This window comes from Hylobates moloch, unplaced genomic scaffold, assembly GCF_009828535.3.
Source record: "Hylobates moloch isolate HMO894 unplaced genomic scaffold, HMol_V3 SCAFFOLD_12, whole genome shotgun sequence".
In the NCBI taxonomy this organism is placed as follows: domain Eukaryota; kingdom Metazoa; phylum Chordata; class Mammalia; order Primates; family Hylobatidae; genus Hylobates; species Hylobates moloch.
Genome location: NW_026652287.1, coordinates 80,747,859 through 80,766,861, shown reverse-complemented (window position 1 = coordinate 80,766,861; position 19,003 = coordinate 80,747,859). Strand labels below are relative to the sequence as shown.

General features: G+C 39.8%; 1 protein-coding gene and 1 long non-coding RNA gene across 3 annotated transcripts in view; one reads left to right on the top strand and one right to left on the bottom strand.

The window, feature by feature from the left end:
- Window positions 1–19,003, bottom strand: part of LOC116479053 (uncharacterized) — a 103,994-nt gene that overhangs the window by 60,947 nt on the left and 24,044 nt on the right. The gene's annotated exons all lie outside the window — the stretch shown is intronic.
- Window positions 1–19,003, top strand: part of LIN7A (lin-7 homolog A, crumbs cell polarity complex component) — a 144,766-nt gene that overhangs the window by 114,981 nt on the left and 10,782 nt on the right. For both annotated transcript variants that reach the window (XM_032170827.2, XM_058424795.1), the window contains one exon: window positions 15,405–15,623. In XM_032170827.2, the coding sequence (XP_032026718.1) occupies window positions 15,405–15,623 (219 nt within the window). The remainder of the gene's footprint in view (window positions 1–15,404; window positions 15,624–19,003) is intronic.

Sequence of the window (19,003 nt, the reverse complement as noted above, 5' to 3'; positions counted from 1 at the left end):
AATAACCTTCTTATAGCAGTAATCTTTGACCTAAGCTTTAAAGTCAGCCCTCTTCAGATTAGCTAAACAAACATTGGATGAGTACTGTGCACTGTGCTAGGTATCAGGGATAAAACATCAATGTAGCAAGGCCCCTGCCCTCAAGGACAGTGCCTATCATAGTTGTGCTCTTTCTACTCATCAATAGATTTTAAGCAAGGGCATGCAAAAACCAAGCAACTCAGCCAGAGGTGGTGGCTCATGCCTGTAATCCCAGCACTTTGGGAGGCTGAGACAGTAGGATCACCTGAGGTCAGGAGTTCGAGACCAGCCTGGCCAACATGGTGAAACCCCATCTCTACTAAAAATGCAAAAATTAGCCAGGCATGGTGGCACATGCCTATAGTCCCAGCTACTCGGGAGGCAGAGGCAGGAGAATAGCTTGAACTTAGCAGGGGAAGGTTGCAGTGAGCCAAGACCACGCCACTGCACTCTAGCCTGAGTAACAGAGCAAGACTCCATCTAAAAAAATAAAAAAAGAAGCAAAGTAACTCTGGCTGGAATAGGTAGAAGCATTTAGACAAGAGAGAAGCTGGAGGAAATCCAGGCAAGAAATCATAAGAAATAAGAGGGAGGAGAGGATGAGATGCAATTTTGGTAATTGATGCATTAATATCAACCAGTATTGGTGGTTAATTGGATGTAGGTTGAGGGAAGATGTCCCCAGGAGGGTCCAACTTGGGAGGCTGCATGACTAGTGATAGCAAGAACTACAGAAGAGGGTTGAAAAGAATCTTTGGAGGTTAGAGCCAGTTACAGCATTTAAAATAAGCAAAAAATCTTAGTATAAATCAATGGTGACAAAAGCAAAGAATATTTTGTGGGTATACATTTAATTGGAAAAGACATTTATATGCACAGCTACAGAGATATTGGACAGTAAACCTGAAATAGCCTTTAAATTTTGACTTCTCCTGCAAGAAAGCATCTGCAATGTTGAATCTCTGCAATTAAATTGTTATAGCTATTATTAATGTTTTATTATTCATGATACACATCAACATAAATTTCCATGCCATTTTACACTTTATAGGAAACACATTTGACAGTGCCAGGCTCAGACAACTTCTGCCCAGATTTGCTGTATTTCCCCCTGATGTTTTATATTAAATTGCCTGGGCTTCTAGGATTATAAAACAGGCTAGATATTTAAAGTGCATCTTTTGAAGGGTTTGGTTGAATAATTTCAGCAATCTATTGTTGTCTCTATGACACCACTTGAAAAACTATGATCTCTGTGAGCTCGCTAGAGTAAGATACTTACAGAAAAAAAAAATCTATTCTGATTGACAGAATTCTAGGAGATGTCATTGCCCATGATACTTGCTGTCATCTTGCAAGAGGAGATACGATGATGTATTCCTTGCTTAGGGGAGTAAGATTTCTCAAAAACTTCCTATAGGCTAAGACTTTTTCTAGGTTGCAGAATCTTTTATAGAACCCCCTAGCTTCAGCCCTGTTTCCATTACTGTAACAGCCCACCTGTCAAAAAAGTCAGGGAAAATGATTGGAAGGGTGGGCCTTGTTATTTATTCTGAGAGATCTCAGTCAGTATCCCGGTACACAACACTGCTTCATAAACACTTTAAAGTCTTCCTCTGATTCTGGCTACTCTTTCTAAGCTAGTTTCACATTTTAAACCAGGCTGAATCATCCCTGGGAGTCTGCAGTGGCAGAAGGAGATAATGCCTTATGGCACTAGGTCTGTCTTTAGGGTCTTGGCAGAATTGCAGAGTGGGCAAAAATTATTTAACTGCCCTCAAACCTAACTGTTTCAAACCTTTCTTATCACTCAGATCTCTCCTTCCTTTCCCCTTCTTCATGCTGGCAATGATGCATTCTCTGATAAAACCCCTTCCCTTCCTGGCTATTGATTTTTTTAAAAAAATTATAAAGAAATAACATTTACGGTTTCTAGGTATACAATCATATTATCAGCAAATAGCAGTTTGAGTTCCTCTTGACTGATTTGGATGCCCTTTCTTTCTCGTTTGATTGCTCTGGCGAGGACTTCCAGTACTATGTTGAATAGAAGTGCTGAAAGTGGGCATCCTTGTCTTGTTGCAGTTCTCAGAGGAAATGCTTTCTACTTTTCCCCATTCAGTAGAATGTTGGCTGGTGGTTTGTTGTCGATGGTTTTTATCACCTTAAGGTATGTCCCTTCTATGCTGATTTTGCTGAGGGTTTTAATCATAAAGGATGCTGGATTTTGTCAAAAGCTTTTTCTGCATCTATTGAGATGATCATGTGATTTTCGTTTTTAATTCTGTTTATGTGGTGTAGCACATTTATTCACTTATGTATGTTAAACCATCCCTGCATCCCTGATAAGAAACCCACTTGATCATGGTGGATTATCTTTTTGATATGTTGTTGGATTTGGTTAGCTAGTATTTTGTTAAGGATTGCTGCATCTATGTTCATCAAGGATATTTTTAATTTTTTATTATGTCCTTTCCTGGTTTCGGTATTAAGGTGATACTGGCTTCATAGAATGATTTAGGGAGGATTCCCTCTTTCTCTATCTTGTGGAATAGTGTTAATAAGATTGGTACCAATTCTTCTTTGAATGTCTGATAGAATTCAGCTGTGAATCCGTCTGGTCCTGGACTTTTTTTTGTTGTTGGCAATGTTTTTTATTACCGTTTCTGTCTCACTGCTTGTTATTGGTCTGTCCAGAGATTCTATATTTTCCTGGTTTAATCTAGGAAAGTTGTACATTTCCAGGAATTTATCCATCTCCTCTAGGTTTTCTAGTCTATGTGTGTAAAGGTGTTCTTAGTAGCCTTGAATCATCTTCTGTATTTCTGTGGTATCAGTTATAATACCTCCTGTTTCATTTCTAATTAAGCTTATTTGGATCTTCTCTCTTTTTGGTTAATCTCACCAATTGACTATCAATTTTATTTGTCTTTTCAAAGAATCAGCTTCTTGTTTCATTTATCTTTTGTATTTTTTGTTTCATTTCATTTAGCTCTGCCCTGATCTTAGTTATTTCTTTTCTTCTGCTGGGTTTGGGTTTGGGTTTGGATTGTTCTTGTTTCTCTAGTTTTGTGAGGTCTGATCTTAGATTGTCTATTTGTGCTCTTTCAGACTTTTTGATGTAGGCATTTAGTGCTATGAACTTTCTTCTTAGCTGTATCCCAGAGGTTTTGATAGGTTGTGTCAATATTATTATTCAGTTCAAAGATTTGTAAATTTCCATCTTGATTTCATTGTTGACCCAATGATCATTCAGGAGCAGATTATTTAATTTCCATGTGTCACAGAATCCTTGGGGTGTCACCTAAGGATCTGGCTGGAAGCCTCTGTGTCCAGTGACACCTTTGCCCAAATTTTGCTCAGGCCTGCTGGGCTCGTTCCACACATTCAGCCTGGCAAGTTGTGCTCAGCTTCTGCTACTCGCCTGGATCCCATGCCTATCAGGGGCAAGCCAGGTGCAGAGTGGTGAGGAGTGTGCGAGCAAGCGAGCATGGGGTCCGGCCACTGCACAGAGCCAGGCATGCTGGCTGTGGCAGGGTGGGCAGCTCTAGGCGCTGGCACAGGGGCTGTCTCCCTAGAAGGCTGTAGCTGGACCAGGTGTACCACAAACAGCTTCCATGCCTGGCACCAGGGACTGCAATGGTGCCTGGAAGCTTGGAGTAGCCAGGAACTGCAAAGCCCCAAAGAGGGTGTCACAACCCTGGCTCGGGGAGCTCTTAGGTCTGGGCTCCCCAAAGGGCCGTAGCTCTTCTCTCCTTCTCATCACCCACAACGTTATGAGCAAGGGGCATGTTTGAGCCCTGTTTGTGTTACAGCTCTTTCAGCCCTGCCATTTGGCAGGTCCCAAGTTCTTGTCCTATGTCCAGGAAGAATGAGGTATGTAGACAAGTGGAGAGTGAGCAAGGTGAAGAGGTGCCTTTGTTGAGCAACAGAACAGCTCAGAAGAGACCCACGGTGGGTAGCTCCTCTCTGCAGGCAGGTTGTCCCATCATCTGCTCAGCTCTCAGCAGAGAGGAGATCCACAGTGGGTAGTTCCTCTCCGCAGACTGGTCAACCCATCATCTGCACGAGTCTGGCTGAGTCTGGGGTTTTAATGGGCTTCAGAGGGGAGTAAGTGCATGCTGATTGGTCCATAGGCAGGCCAAGAGAAAGCACCATAAGTTCTCACTCTGGTCTGCCAAACAGGCAGCCCAGCCCTCGGGCTTCAGGCTGTCCCTGGCTTGAAGGTGGGGCTTCACCAGGAATCCACCCCTTTCCACCCAGGATCTGCCTGCCTCCTGCCACCATTACCCTGCCATCCTTGGTGCCCATGATGCCCTGGCTCTTTGTGCTGAGAGACACCTACAGTCTTGTGCCAAGCCACCCTTAGGCCCCCTCAGCTTTCCTTCCTGATATGGTTTGGCTGTGTCCCCACCCAAATCTCATCTTGAATTGTAGCTCCCATAATGCCCATGTTGTGGAAGGGACCCATTGGGAGATAATTAAATCATTGGGGCAGTTACTCCTTTTATTTTTATTTTGTGTGTGTGTGATAGAGTTTCACTCTTTCACCCAGGCTGGAGTGAAGTGGCATGATCTTGGCTCACTGCAACCTCCACCCCCTGGGTTCAAGCAATTCTCCTGCCTCAGCCTCCTGAGTAGCTGGAATTCCAGGCGCCTGTCACCACACCCAGCTAGTTTTTGTATTTTTAGTAGAAACGGGGTTTCACCATGTTGGCCAGTCTGGTCACAAACTCCTGACCTCGGGTGATCCACCCACCTCAGCCTCCCAGAGTGCCAGGATTATAGACATGAGCCACTGCACACAGCGCCCGCATGTTGTTCTTGTGGTAGTGAATAAGTCTTACAAGATCTGATGGTTTTATAAGTGGTTTCCCATTTCACTTGGCTCTCATTCGCTCTTTGCCTGCTGCCATGTAGCTTTGCACCTCCTTGCTTTCTGCCATGATTGTGAGGCCTCCCCAGCCACGTGGAACTGTGAGTCAATTAAACCTCTTTCCTTTATAAACTATCCAGTCTCAAGTATCTCTTTATTAGCAGCGTGAAAACAGACAAATACTTTGGGCTCATCAGTGCCCAAAGTCCACAGACGGCTGAGGTGTCAGAGGGTTGGCTCAGGGTTGGTCCCCTGAGCGCACACATGCCTGGCCTGGTTGCAACAGTGCCTGCACTTGGCATCAACTTTGCTCTGAAATCTGAGCAGGCACAGGGAGCTGGGAGAGGCCAGGCAGCAGGAGCAGGCACTTCTGAGCCTGCAAGGGGAGAGGGGCTTCTTGGGTTGCTGAGAATGCAGAGATGCCTGGGTCTGCACCTGCAGCTGGGCAACTGCAGCTGAGCCCAAGATGGTGGGGCTCTCGCCCCTCCAATTTGGAAGGGGTGGGGCTTCCGCCTGTTGCTGGCTCCCACTGGCTCCCTAAAGCCCACAGCCCTGCAGCACCTCCCCCACTGTAGCTAGTGTCTTCACAGGGTCCACTCCATACTGGCTGCAGCTGCCATCACATGTATTTGCATTGTCTTCTTATTTTAAGAAATTGCCACAGCCACCCCAATCTTTAGCAACCACTACTGTGATCAGTCAACAGCCATCCATATAAAGACAAAACCCTCCATCAGCAAAAAGATTATGATTTACTGAAGGCTCAGATGATCATTAGCATTTTTAACAATAAAGTATTTTTAATTAAAAAAAAAAAATTTACCAGGCACTACTATGCACTGTGCACATGTGCAACATCTTGTGTCTTGGGTGACTTATTATCTTGGTTTGCCCAGGCCTGATGCATTTCCTGGGACTTTCAGTGCTAAAACTGAAACAGTCCCTATCTGAGAGAGGAGAGGTCATTTCCAAAGGTCACACTGTTAATAAGCAACTTGTCTAAGATTCAAATCCAGATCCTCCTGACCCCAATCCCTGGCCTTTCTGCCCTGGCACCCTGGCTCTGCTAAGGCTTTGGTGGTTTAAGAAGTCACAGTGAATTTTAGTGGTTAAGATGTATTTGCATTTTGTAAGTGGAGCTGTAATGGGATGAGGATCGGGGAGGTAGTTCTTGGTGGATATGTAGGGGATGGTGGGGATCACCACTTCCACAACCCCTCCCCTATCCTAATGTAGACCTGGAGGCAAATAATGAGAACTGGCAGTCACAACACTCTGCTTAGGAATATGTACATTTCTAAGCCTTTGCTCATTGGGGGTGTAGTGTCACAGAGTGTCATGGGTTGGGAGAGCACGGGGGTGCACAGCCTGCGTCTCAGAGACAAACCAGTGTGAATCACAGTTGGTAAGGGTTCTCTATTATCCCTGCTTCCTGGGTGAAACCCACCACTCAATAATTAGTAGACTGATTTAAAGGTATCATTTTCGAGGAATATTTTCCCAGGCAGCTTTGTTCTGTTTTCAGACCTCTAAAGCTCACGTTTGTACTCCTGAAGATGGGTGTGTGTGTGTGTGTAATCTTCATTCCAGCAACCATCAGGACTTTTCCCTCCTTTTGGTGCAGACATCAAGGATCAAGCAATTACTATAAAGCATTACCACCGGGATGTAGTAGCTGCATTTGTTTCCAATTTTAGTCTCCAGATCTGAAAGGTGGGCTGAGGTCAACCAAATGTTAGATTTGTGAATATCTGATCGCTAGAAGGCACTGATCTTTTTCTAAAGCTTTTTTGCTCGTTTTCAGTTTTCTGCCCCCAGGCTTACTGATAATGCTCCGCATTCTCCACTTTCATGGTTCAAAAAGTCTTCTATTTCTAACTGCTCTCACAGGATAAGAATATGTATAATTATATACACTTTTTTTTCCATTAACCTCCTTGCTCTTTTGTGGTGTTTAGTTATTTGATGATTTTCTCCTCTCAAGTTCCCTCACATTATGCATGCTCCTATCAGGTAAATCTCCTGCACGTTCCTTCTTTACCTAACAGACCATGACATTGTTGAGGGACTGAGAGGAACAGTTTTAATGAATAACTAATGATCATTTGTAATTAGCATATCAATTGTATGAATGGAAATGATGCCACTAAATTACTTGAGGATGATTAACAGCAGTGGATTCACCTAGATAGTTTTAAACATTCTTCTAATAAGCCGCACACACTATTAATTTACTTGGTAAACTTTTGCTTCCCAAATAATATAAAAAAAACTTCTACCTACACCAGAGGCAAAATCATATTTTGTTGCTGTTGTTGTCTGTAAACATCTGAAGCCCTAAGCAACACCATCAACAAGAAAATAGTTCAACAAAGAACCAACATTTGTTAGACCCTTTGTAAATCCTAGGCACTGTTCCAAGTGCTTTATGTATGTTAAATTTAATGCTCATAATAATCCTATAAACTACACTATGACGCCCAATTTACAGAAAAGGAAAGTGAAGCTTTGAAATATTAAGCAGCTTTTCTGTGTTCACAGAGCTGGTAAGGGAAGAAGCTCAGATTCAAACCCAGGCAATACTGGTCCCTTAGCCTATGAGACTTTATATTTTATATTGATGTTATATTCATTGACTAAGTATTTATTGAGTTCATAATAAATGCTGGACACAGAGATAAATAAATTAGACTCATCCTGCTCTTGGACAGTCTGGTGGCAACAGAATGACGGTGAACTGATAAATTATAGTGCACTTGTGATAGATATTAGCATAAAGCAAGAACAAAGTACTATGGGAGATTATTAGCATATTTTTCCAAGAGATAAATGTGATACTTTTAATACATTTTCCACTTTTCTTAATCAAAAAAGACTATATTTAGAACAGGAAAATTAACACATTTGAAAAAAGGGAAAGATAAAACATCATAAAATTCTTTTCTGAATAATGTATACTACATTTTTTCCTTTACTGTACATGCATATTTAGGATGGTTTAATTTATAAATCAGGGACAGTAAGAGATTAACAACAACAATAATAGAACAATTATAACAATGTACTGCAATCAAAGTTATGTGAATGTGATGTCTCATTCTCTCTCTGAATATCCCATTGTGCTGTACTCACCTATTTTTGGACCTTGATTGACCATGGGTAACTGAAACTGTGCATAAGGAGGCATTATTGTATATCCTGTAGCTTATTCAAAGATATTTCTTTCTTAATTAAATACTCAATCAACACTGCTTTTCTTTAATGATCAAAAATGCCAACTATAGAGCTACATCAAGGCAAAATCATAAGATTTCCGTCATCTAACCAACACCTTTTATCTGTAGTAAGGTTGTAGAGAAACCCATAAGATGACTTTTACTATTTTCGTTAGTTCTATTTGGGTTTAGAGTAGTGTGTCCAAACACAAATCTACATGTCAGAGACTGGCTGGCTGGATCAGAGTTTTGTATTTATATATTCCTAGGTCATATTGCTACAGATCTTAATACGGCGAGGCTGGGAAGAACCTAGGTCTCTATATTTAAAAAGTTCTTCAGTTGACTTCTATGTAAGTCAAGGCTTAAGAGTGACTGGCCTAAACATCTCTATGAGTAAGGAAAACTGCCAATATGATACTTTTTCTTTATTATTTTATTTAAGATTAAGGATTGGTAGGTAAGAGCCTCAACTCTAGAAACAGATAAAGCTCATTGCAGGTTGATGTGTTTGACTTACTACTTGGTGACCTAGGACACATTTCTTAAACTTTTCATTACCTTTTTAACAGATACGTTGCAAGGATTAGATAAAATGCACAGAAAACAGCCTTTTACTTAACAAATGGTCAATAAAAACTACAGTATACATATACACACATGCATGTTTACACACATTTATATGTATGAACACACACACTCTTAAAATAAAATGATAGTAAAAGAACGTCATGGGGAGGCGGAGCTTGCAGTGAGCCGAGATCCGGCCACTGCACTCCAGCCTGGGCGACAGAGCGAGACTCCATCTCAAAAAGAAAACAAACAAACAAAAGAACTTCATGGAACAAAAGTAAAACTATCATAAGAAAAAAATAATCACTGTTATCTTTGTGGGAAAGGAATAGATCTTTGCTTGGTTATGCTGGGCCTTTTCAAAGTTGAGAATCATAACCCCCTAATCCTAGTAGTAGTGAGTCCTTCAGGTAGCCCCATGCTGCTCCTCCACTCCAGCTCACACCTTTGAGCTAGGAGTTGCCAGATCTTTTTCTTGCCATTAGTTCCTATCCTTTTGCATCACACAAAAATGACACTCCATGTATTTCATTTCGGGATTAGTTAAACTAGAAAATTAGCATGGGGTTGTTGAAAGAGCAGTCATCAAAAAAATGAGTTCTAATCCAGACCTACAACTAACAGACTTATAAAATGGAGTAAGTCATAGCCAGTCTTGGTGTCTGTTTCCTTTCGTATTAAGATATAAGGACATAAATGAGATTATTTCTAAAGGTCTTTTTAGGTATAATGTTCTTTGTTTCTGAGCTATCTAATTCACTAAGGTATAATTACCTAATACCCTTGATGTCGTTTACTCCAAATGATGATAACATCATTTGGCCTTTAATCTAAAGGAATGACTGATGTTATTTAGGAGTCTACGCATAAACCTGGCTGTAGATATGCCTTGAATAACTACAAGGTCTAGCTAACTCTTGTTGTCCAACGAAGTGTTTAAGTAACTTATCCATCAGAAAACTGGATCAAGATGATGTCTATGTAATTCCCACAGAGAAAAACCTGCCTAAAAACTTGGCCAGTTGACGACTGATGGTGCACAGATCGCATGATTGCTCCCCAGGGCAGGCATTGCTTCCATCTGAGATCTAGCCAGGGTCAAAATTTAACCCTCTATGGAAGCAGGAGAGAGAGAGCACATGTCATGAGCAAATTCATGTATGTCGTGCAATTCAAATTCTCTCTTATAAGGGATGATCCTTAATCAACCAGGAAATTGAGCATACCAGAAATATGAGCATACCAGAAATAAGCTACCATTTTAATATCTCAGTGTATACGAATAGAAAAACTATTGAATGAACAGAATGCAGCCATGTTCAAAACTTGGTTGAGTCTGGGCGCGGTGGCTCATTCCTGTAAACACAGCACTTTGCGAGGCTGAAGCAGGCCGATCACTTAAGCCCAGGAGTTCGAGATCAGCCTGGCCAATGTGGCAAACCCTGTCTTTACTAAAAATACAAAAAGTAGCTGGGTATGGTGGCAGGCACCTGTAGTCCCAGCTACTCGGGAGGCTGGGGCACAAGAATCGCTTTAACCTGGGAGATGGAGGTTGCAGTAAGCCAAGATCGTGCCATTGCACTCCAGCCTGGGTGACAGAGTAAGACTTCATCTCAAAACAAAATGAAGCAAAGAAAACCTTGGTTCATTTGCCAGCCATTGATTTGCTAAACTTCAATCAAATTAACTAACTTGAAAGCTGCCTAGAGCTTACTGCTGTATGAGATTGCTGATGAAACAAGTATGCCTTTGGTTATTTACTGAGCTATTTTTTTCCCAGCTTCCTAAATGAAAATATATTTCTTTGCATATCAATATTATAGGAGATCCAGTTCGTATGGTTTTTATATCAGTTTAGTATTTTATTAGCTTGTATTTATTGTAATACAACTATTTGAAGGCTCCATATATGTATACAACTATTGTATATAATAACTAATGTATATAATAGTGTGTGTGTGTGTGTGTGTGAGTGTGTATATATATACATTTTTTTTTTTTGAGACAGAGTCTTGCTCTGTTGCCCAGGCTAGAGTGCAGTGACGCAAACATGGCTCCCCGCAGCCCCGACCTCCTGGGTTCAAGCCACTCTCTTGGTTCAGCATCCCAAGTAGTTGGGACCACAGGCACGTGCCACTCGCCCCAGCTATTTAAAAAAAAAAATTCTTTGTAGAGATGGGGTCTTGCCATGTTGCTCAGGTTGGTCTTGAACTCCTAGGCTCAGGCAATCTTCCTTCCTGCCTCAGCCTCCCAAATGGCTGGGATTACAGGCATGAGTCACTGTGCCTGACCTCATATTAATTTTTATATTTATTGTTAAAAGATTTGTCAGCTAAAGATAGAAGCATTTTCGGGATGGGAATGTCCAGTCTTCATAGTGCATTTTAATTCATTTCATGTATGCTTATGGCCAGCCTAGGCATAATTGTGGGGTAGGTAACATTTCTTTTTAGGGGTTTTTCTGTTTTAGGTGATACTTCTCTCTGGCCAAAATATTTCCTGGGTACCTACTATACCCTCAGGCTGTTCTCATCATTCCTCACCTTCTTAATAAAATCCAATTTTACCAGATGTCCATTGCAAGGCCTTGTTAAATTAATCTATGCTAATGCAATAGGTACAACAAAACTCTTAAAGCAAGGGGATAAAACTTAAAAATATAGAATTTCAGGTTTTAAATGGAGGAGGGGGTTTCACTTTAAAATAAGAAGTCTTTTTAGAGCTCTTGAAGTCATATAAGAACCACCTTCTCACCCTATGTAGGAAGCTGGTGCTACAAGTTTTCAGTGATTGATCAAACTTAACACTGGTTCTTATAAAAGACAACTCTGAATCAGGAGTGCTTGTATATACAGCTTTGATAAAATAGCTTAACTGTTTATAAATAATCTATTGCATTTCAAAATATGTCTTAAATATTTAGCTAGAAATGATGCATACTTTCATTAAGAGTGAGACACAGAGTAAGTCAAAAGCAAGAATAGATGCTGAACTTTCAGGGCTCAAGGAATACCTGTAAAGGGCTTGCACATCAACATTTATACCCTAACTGAGTAGATCTTTTGGCTTCTTTTTATTCATGCAACAAGACTTCTGTGGCAAGAGGGTTTGATTTCTTGTTCTTACCTTAAAACGGAAAGAAAGAAGAAGATAAAACTGCCTTATTCTTGTTACAAAGTTATACTGACGGACTAAAAGCACTCCAGAGATAAATAATAGGTTAAGGAGACAAGCGTATGTACTCAAAAGTATTTACAAAGTAGGCAAAGCTAGTGGGAAAAAAAAGGCCACAAAAATAATCCTTAAGACAAGAATTAAGATATCCTTCTGAAAACAATTAAAAAGCAAAGTTGAGGAGTGTTTGAAATAAAAATTTTTCAAGTATGCTTATATTTCTTAATATCTTTCTAAAATTCACTTCTTAGCTGCTTAATTATATAATTTTAGGATGTTAGTAAAGCATTTCAGTAGTACAAATGAGGAACTGTGACACTGCCCAGATCTCTCATAGTGGCTCTGTGTCCTGGTGGGAAAGACAGTAGAGCCAAACCGAGAGACCTGTTGACTCTGTTGAGCCTTAAAGAGAATCTGAGTCCTTGTCTAAACTGAAGATAAAGCATGAAGGCAAAATTTCTGGAATTGAAAACTGTGGAGTCTGCTTTTGATACATTGTTAAGTGTGTGGGAGAGGGCAGAGCAGGGACTGGAAGAGGATAACCTTGATGGTTTTGCAGGGCCTGGTGTGTGGTGCACCAGCCAGCCGTATTTCTCTCAACTCTTCACCACCACGGTGAGAGCCTAATGGCCCACACACATTAGTACCACAGCCCTCCTGTGGCAACTGAATTGCAGACACAGTGCCAAAACAGAGATAATGGGCCTCTAAAGGTCTGGCCTAGAATCTCCAACCCTATTAAATAAAAGCAAATAGAACAAAAGCCACGAAGAAGTCTACAGACTGATGATTTGGCCTAGAAAATGGGTGAACCATTATTATTAAAACATAAACATGTAAGTTTTAATATTAAAAAGGAAATTAGAGAAGGGTATGTAGACAACCAAATCACCAAGTTTTCCTTTCAAAGGAAAATTCTATGCATTAACAAATCATCGTGGGACCAGTTATAAAGAAATTACAAACATACTGAAAATAGGGTTTATATTGCACGATGCTGTCAAAGTTTACCTTCCTTTCATGTTTTCTCAAGAAATGTAGTAGACTATAATTCACAGAATAAATGCTTAATAAACATATTAATTGAGTGACTAAGCCGATGATCAAATGATCCCTTAAGTCTCCAAATCTGCAGTAGAAATTATGAATCTGAAGGTACAATTCAAGGGTGCTTAAGATTTCACTTCCTTTATTTTTCTGTAACTCAATTTACTATCCAGTTTGAGTTTCCCTTCTGCTTAGATTGTGAAAATGTAATGTCAAACAATTGAGGGTGGCTTTTCTGCCTCTTCAGTGTGACTCCTAGGTGGTCTGACACTCTTTAACCTTATCTCAGTCTCCATCTATCACACTGCATAGTGATTTTTTTTCTCTGTACTTTACCCAAGAAGCAAGGCAAAAAGGCCTTGGCAGTTCAATCTTGTAAATTAAAGGTTCTGTCATCTGCCCTGGTGATCCACTCAGAGGGGCAGGAGCCAGGGTTTCCTTATGTAGGGTCCTATAAAGTCTAATTACAACTTTCTTCTTTTTGCTTCTTCATCATCCTAACCTGGAGAATCTTCAGAAGATTGGGAAAAAAGCAGCATTGTGTTTACTTAGAGGAAACATAGTTTCTCCAAGTATTGTCTATGCTATGATGTTCAAAAGACTGTTTTGAAACTCAAAAGCCAAGAATTGATTTGTTTTTTGTTTTCTATCATATCTATCTTATAAGTATGTGTGCATATTTGATTGTATCCTGAATAGATTTTTCTGAATATAAAATTATTCACTTACAATAAGGGCTTATTCAATGCATAACAATAGTGCCCTCCAGAAAAATTTCACCAGTTTTTGTAAGTTATTAGCAGTCCGAGTCCAATTTTCCTACATCCTTGTCTGTACACCAAATTTAAAAATACATATTTATCATTTTTAAGTTAAAAATGAAATATTGGCCAGGCACGGTGGCTTATGCCTGTAATCCCAACACTTTGGGAGGCCGAGGCAGGCAGATCACAAGGTCAGGAGATTGAGACCATCCTGGCTAACACGGTGAAACCCTGTCTTTACTAAAAATAGAAAAAAATTAGCTGGGTGTGGTGGCGGGCACCTGTAGTCCCAGCCACTCGGGAGGCTGTGGCAGGAGAATGACGTGAAACCAGGAGGCGGAGTTTGCAGTCAGCCAAGATTGCGTCACTGCACTCCAGCCTAGGCGACAGAGCAAGATTCCGTCTCAAAAAAAAAAAAAAAAAAATGTTGGTCTATACTTCTTTGATTACTAGGGAGTTTGAATATCTTTTCTGAGGTCTATTGGCCATTTATATTTTTTATTTTTTGTCCATGCATGTCAGCTGCTCATTCTGCTTAGATCTTTATTGACTTGTTAGAAGAATGAAGGGCAGGCTGGGCGCAGTGGCTCATGCCTGTACTCCCAGCAGCTTGAGAGGCTGAGGGAGGTGGATCGCTTGAGGTCAGGAGTTCAAGACCAGCCTGACCAACATGGTGAAATGCCATCTCTACTAAAAATATAAAATTAGCCAGGCGTGGTGTTGCACGCCTTTAATTCCAGCTACTTAAGAGGCTGAGGCAGGAGAATCGCTTGAACCCAGGAGGCAGAGGTGGCGGTGAGCCCAGATCAGGCCATTGCATACCAGCCTGGCCAACAAGTGTAAAACTCTGTCTCAAAAAAATAAAAAAAGGGCAAATAAGCCAGAAAAAAAACTCTTCTGCACTAAGTGTATGACAGCATATACTAAAACTGTTTTTCTGGTTTATGTGCCTTCTTTTTTTTTTTTTTTTTAAGTGTTTGAGACATAGAAACTTACACTGTGCACCTCTGATTTTGTGGTTATTTTTCCTGTGGCATTTTAAATTAAGAATTCCTTTTCTATTGAAAAATGATTAATGTTCACCTTTTATTTTAGTTACTTTATGTTTTTATTTTACATTTAAATTTTAATTAATCTGTTATATTTAGCATAGTGTATGAGATTGGGTCTCCATTATTTTGTATTATTTAATTTAGTTAATAGTCCTTTTCTTCTTTGGTCTAAAGTCCACATTTATAATAAATAAAGCTTTCCATGTGATGACTCTCCTTCTGGACTCTGTGCTATGTTCTACTATCTCTTTTATATGCACAATAAGATACCACTTTAATCATTATAGATTCTTAATAAATTTTAATATCTGATCGAGAAATTTCCTCTTTGTTACTATGTTTTAATTTTTTTCAAAATTTTGTTGACTAGTGCATTTACTCTTCCAGATAAAATTTGGAAATTTCATTCCTAATGTCAGCATTATAATTTAGGTCTTCATTGCTTTTCACCCTCATAACCTGAATCCCCATGCAGTCCATTCTGTGACCTAGTGCAGCCTAACCTGCTTATAGTTTAACCACAATGTCATAAACAATAACGATGATGGTAAGATAACTCATTTGCCATGTTTTCTTAAAATTTTAAATTTTGGGTTCTTAATATGATATTAATTTCAGATTTGTCTCTCAGGGAAAAGAACATTGAACCTCCTCCCTTTAAGAAGTGTCATTGTATTTTCAGAGTGTGGAAGGAGAACACCATGAGAAAGCTGTGGAACTACTCAAGGCTGCTAAAGACAGCGTCAAGCTGGTGGTGCGATACACCCCAAAAGTTCTGGAAGAAATGGAGGCTCGCTTTGAAAAGCTACGAACAGCCAGGCGTCGGCAGCAGCAGCAATTGCTAATTCAGCAGCAGCAACAGCAGCAACAGCAACAAACACAACAAAACCACATGTCATAGGTGAGAAGTGACTTATTCTATACAAGGGGTATATATATATGAATATATTTAAAATATATTTTAGATATGTTCTAAAATATATTTTCTTAGCTGAAACAAAATCAATCAAACAAAAGACAGTGATCTAAAAATACATAAGCAAGATAGTTTATGTGCCATTCAGCTATATTCTCCACAAATATAAGATAATTTGGAAAATGATATACTTTGAAAGGGGCAAGTACAGGATCTAGGATGCTTTTACACAAATCAAGAAAATGCAGCCTCTGTGCAAACCCGGATCCTAAGGAGAAGAGTGTGAGCTGGATTCCAGGCCTCACTCACCCTGTTGGCCAGTTGCCTTTACACAGTGTATTAACTGAACAACCTTATAGTGCTGACCCTGGAAAGATCCCCTTTAGAATACTGAGATACAATTTATTGGAAAAGTGCCCCACTGAAAAGAATGAAGCTGAGACCTGCCACTGTCTATGCTCTAAGAGATTCTGAAGTTCTCTGTGGATGCTCCTTTAAAGTGTGTCTAACATACAAATGGCCAACAGCTATATGAAAAAATGCTCAACATCTCCAATCATCAGAGAAATGCAAATTAAAACCACAATGAGATATCAGCTCATACCTTTTAAATTTGCTATGATCAAAAAGATGAAAGATAACAAGTGCTAGTGAGGATGTGGAGAAAAGGGAACCCTTGTACACTGTTGGTGGGAATATAAATTGCTACAGCCAATTTGACAGACAATATGGAGGTTCCTCAAAAAAGTTCAAATAGAATTCCATATGATCCAGCAATTCTGCTTCTGGGGAGATATTCAAAGGAATTGAAATCAATATGTCAAAGAGATGTTTGCACTCCCATGTTCAATACAGCATTATTACAACAGCCAAGATATGAAAACAACTGAAGTGCTATCAAGGGATGAATACATTTTTTAAATGTGATAAGTATGTGATAGATATCTATATCTACCTACACACACACATACACACACATATACCATTTAATATTTAGCCTTTAAAAAAGCAGGAAATGTTGTCATTTTTGTCAGCATGGATGGGCCTACAGAACATCATGCTAAGTGAAATAAGCCAAGCATGGGCAGGCAAATACCACATGATCTCACCTATGTGTGGAACCTGAAAAACTTCAATTCATAGAAGTAGAGAGTAGAATGTGGTTTCCAGAGGCTGGGAGGTTGAGGGAGGAGGGTAGACAGAGAAAAGGGAAAAGGTCTTAGCCAAAGATTACAAGTTTCAGTTAGGTCGAAGGGGAATAAGTTAAGATGATCTATTACACAACTTGGTAACTATAGTTAATAATACTATATTGCATATTTCAAAATAGCTGAGAGAATGGACTGTAAATATTCTCACCACAAAGAAACAAGAAGTATTTGTGGTGACAACTTTGGTAGCCTGATTTGATCATTCCACAATGTATACACGCATTGAAACATCACATTATAATCCATAAATATATAAAATTATTACTTGTCAATTAAAAATAAAACTTTAAGAGTTTTGAAAAAGTTGTAAAGTAGAAATAAAATGTGTCTAAGATTCTCCTGCCTTTTTCTAAATTCCACTTTGTGACAAAGAACACTAAATCAGGTTTTGCTGTATATTATCAAGAAAATTGAAGAAAAAATGTTGAGACCCCATCTTTGAAGTTCCTACTATGCCATATGCCCTTATCACATTTTATCCCTAATCCTCAGAAGAAAACCTTCAGGGCAAGTATCAATAAAAAGTTTTTTAGATGAAAATATGAAGCTAAAATAGCTTCAGTGGATTTCCTATGACTGCATTTACAGAAACATAGAATTCTTTTCCTTTTTACTCTACCAGGTTTTCATCTGCCAACATCAGATATTCTGGAGTTATATAAATTTTCGTTGCTATCCTTTGGAGAAGACAGTTCATATTGTTAGATACCTTTACACTATGATGTCTGTGAATGTGTATTTGAAGTGAACTTCAAATATTCTTGGAAAAATGATTGTGGGTAATAGTGGTTTTAGGTCACTCAACATCAGATTACTATTTGCACAAACAGAAATATTGGATATAACATGAGGCTTTCAATTGTTTGTGACACTTGCGAAAAGAAGAAGCTACAGGCCGAGCGCAGTGTCTCGTGCTTGTAATCCCAGCACTTTGGGAAGCCGAGGTGGATGGATCACGAGATCAAGAGTTTCAGACCAGCCTGGCCAACATCGTCAAATCCTGTCTCTATTAAAATTCAAAAATTAGCTCCTGTAGTCCCAGCTACTCGGGAGGCTGAGGCAGGAGAATCGCTTGAACCTGAGAGGTGGAGATTGCAGTGAGCCGAGATCGAGCCATTGCACTCCAGCCTGGGCAACAAGAGTGAAACTCTGTCTCAAAAAAACACAAAAAAAATGAAAAGAAGAAGCTACATAGAAAAGGGCGGAAAAGATATGGGATTTGTCCTACAACAATCCTGGGAATTCAACAATCTATCTATTTTTCATAGGCTGCTATTTTTTATTATATATACCATATTTTAGTATCTTTATCTAAAATTGCATTCTATCCTAAAAAATACATTTATTGGGGGCTTAGCATGGTGGCTCACACCTGTAAACCCAGCACTTTGGGAGGCCGAGGCGGGCAGATCACGAGATCAGGAGATCGAGACCATCCTGGCTAACATGGGGAAACCTCGTCTCTACTAAAAATACAAAAAATTAGCCGGGCTTGGTGGTGGGCGCCTGTAGTCCCAGCTACTCAGGAGGCTGAGGCAGGAGAATGGCGTGAACCTGGGAGGCGGAGCTGGCAGTGAGCTGAGATCATGCCACTGCACTCTAGCCTGGGTGACAGAGCAAGACTCCGTCTAAAAAAAAAAAAAAAAAATTATTGAACATTGTTTATTTGACACTATTATAAGCGAGGCACTGTTTAATGAGCTGCAAAAATGGCAAGAATAATGCAAAGTTTTTGCCCTCATGCCTACATTCTGGTTGCAGGAGATAGTTAATAAACAAATAAACAAGTAAATAAAAATAACCTATTGAGACCAGAACTTTGCAGAGTAAAAATACGGGGTTTAAATAGAGAATTGCTTGGTGGCAACTTGACTGTGTGATCAGGGAAGATCTCTCAAAACATTGCAGATGAGACTGAATCACAAGAAGCCAGGAAAAGAGATTAAAAAGAGAAAGAAATAGCCAATGCAGTAGCTCTATGACAGGCATGTTTGAGGAACAGAAAGAAAGCCCGAGTAGTTAGAGAATAGTGAGTCAAGAACAGTGGTGGTGGCTATGGGGTCAATGGGATAGCTGGGGACCAGGTCACAGAGAGCTTTGTGAGCCACTGAGGGAAGTTAGATTTTATTGCACTGGAAGCCACTAAAGGTTTTT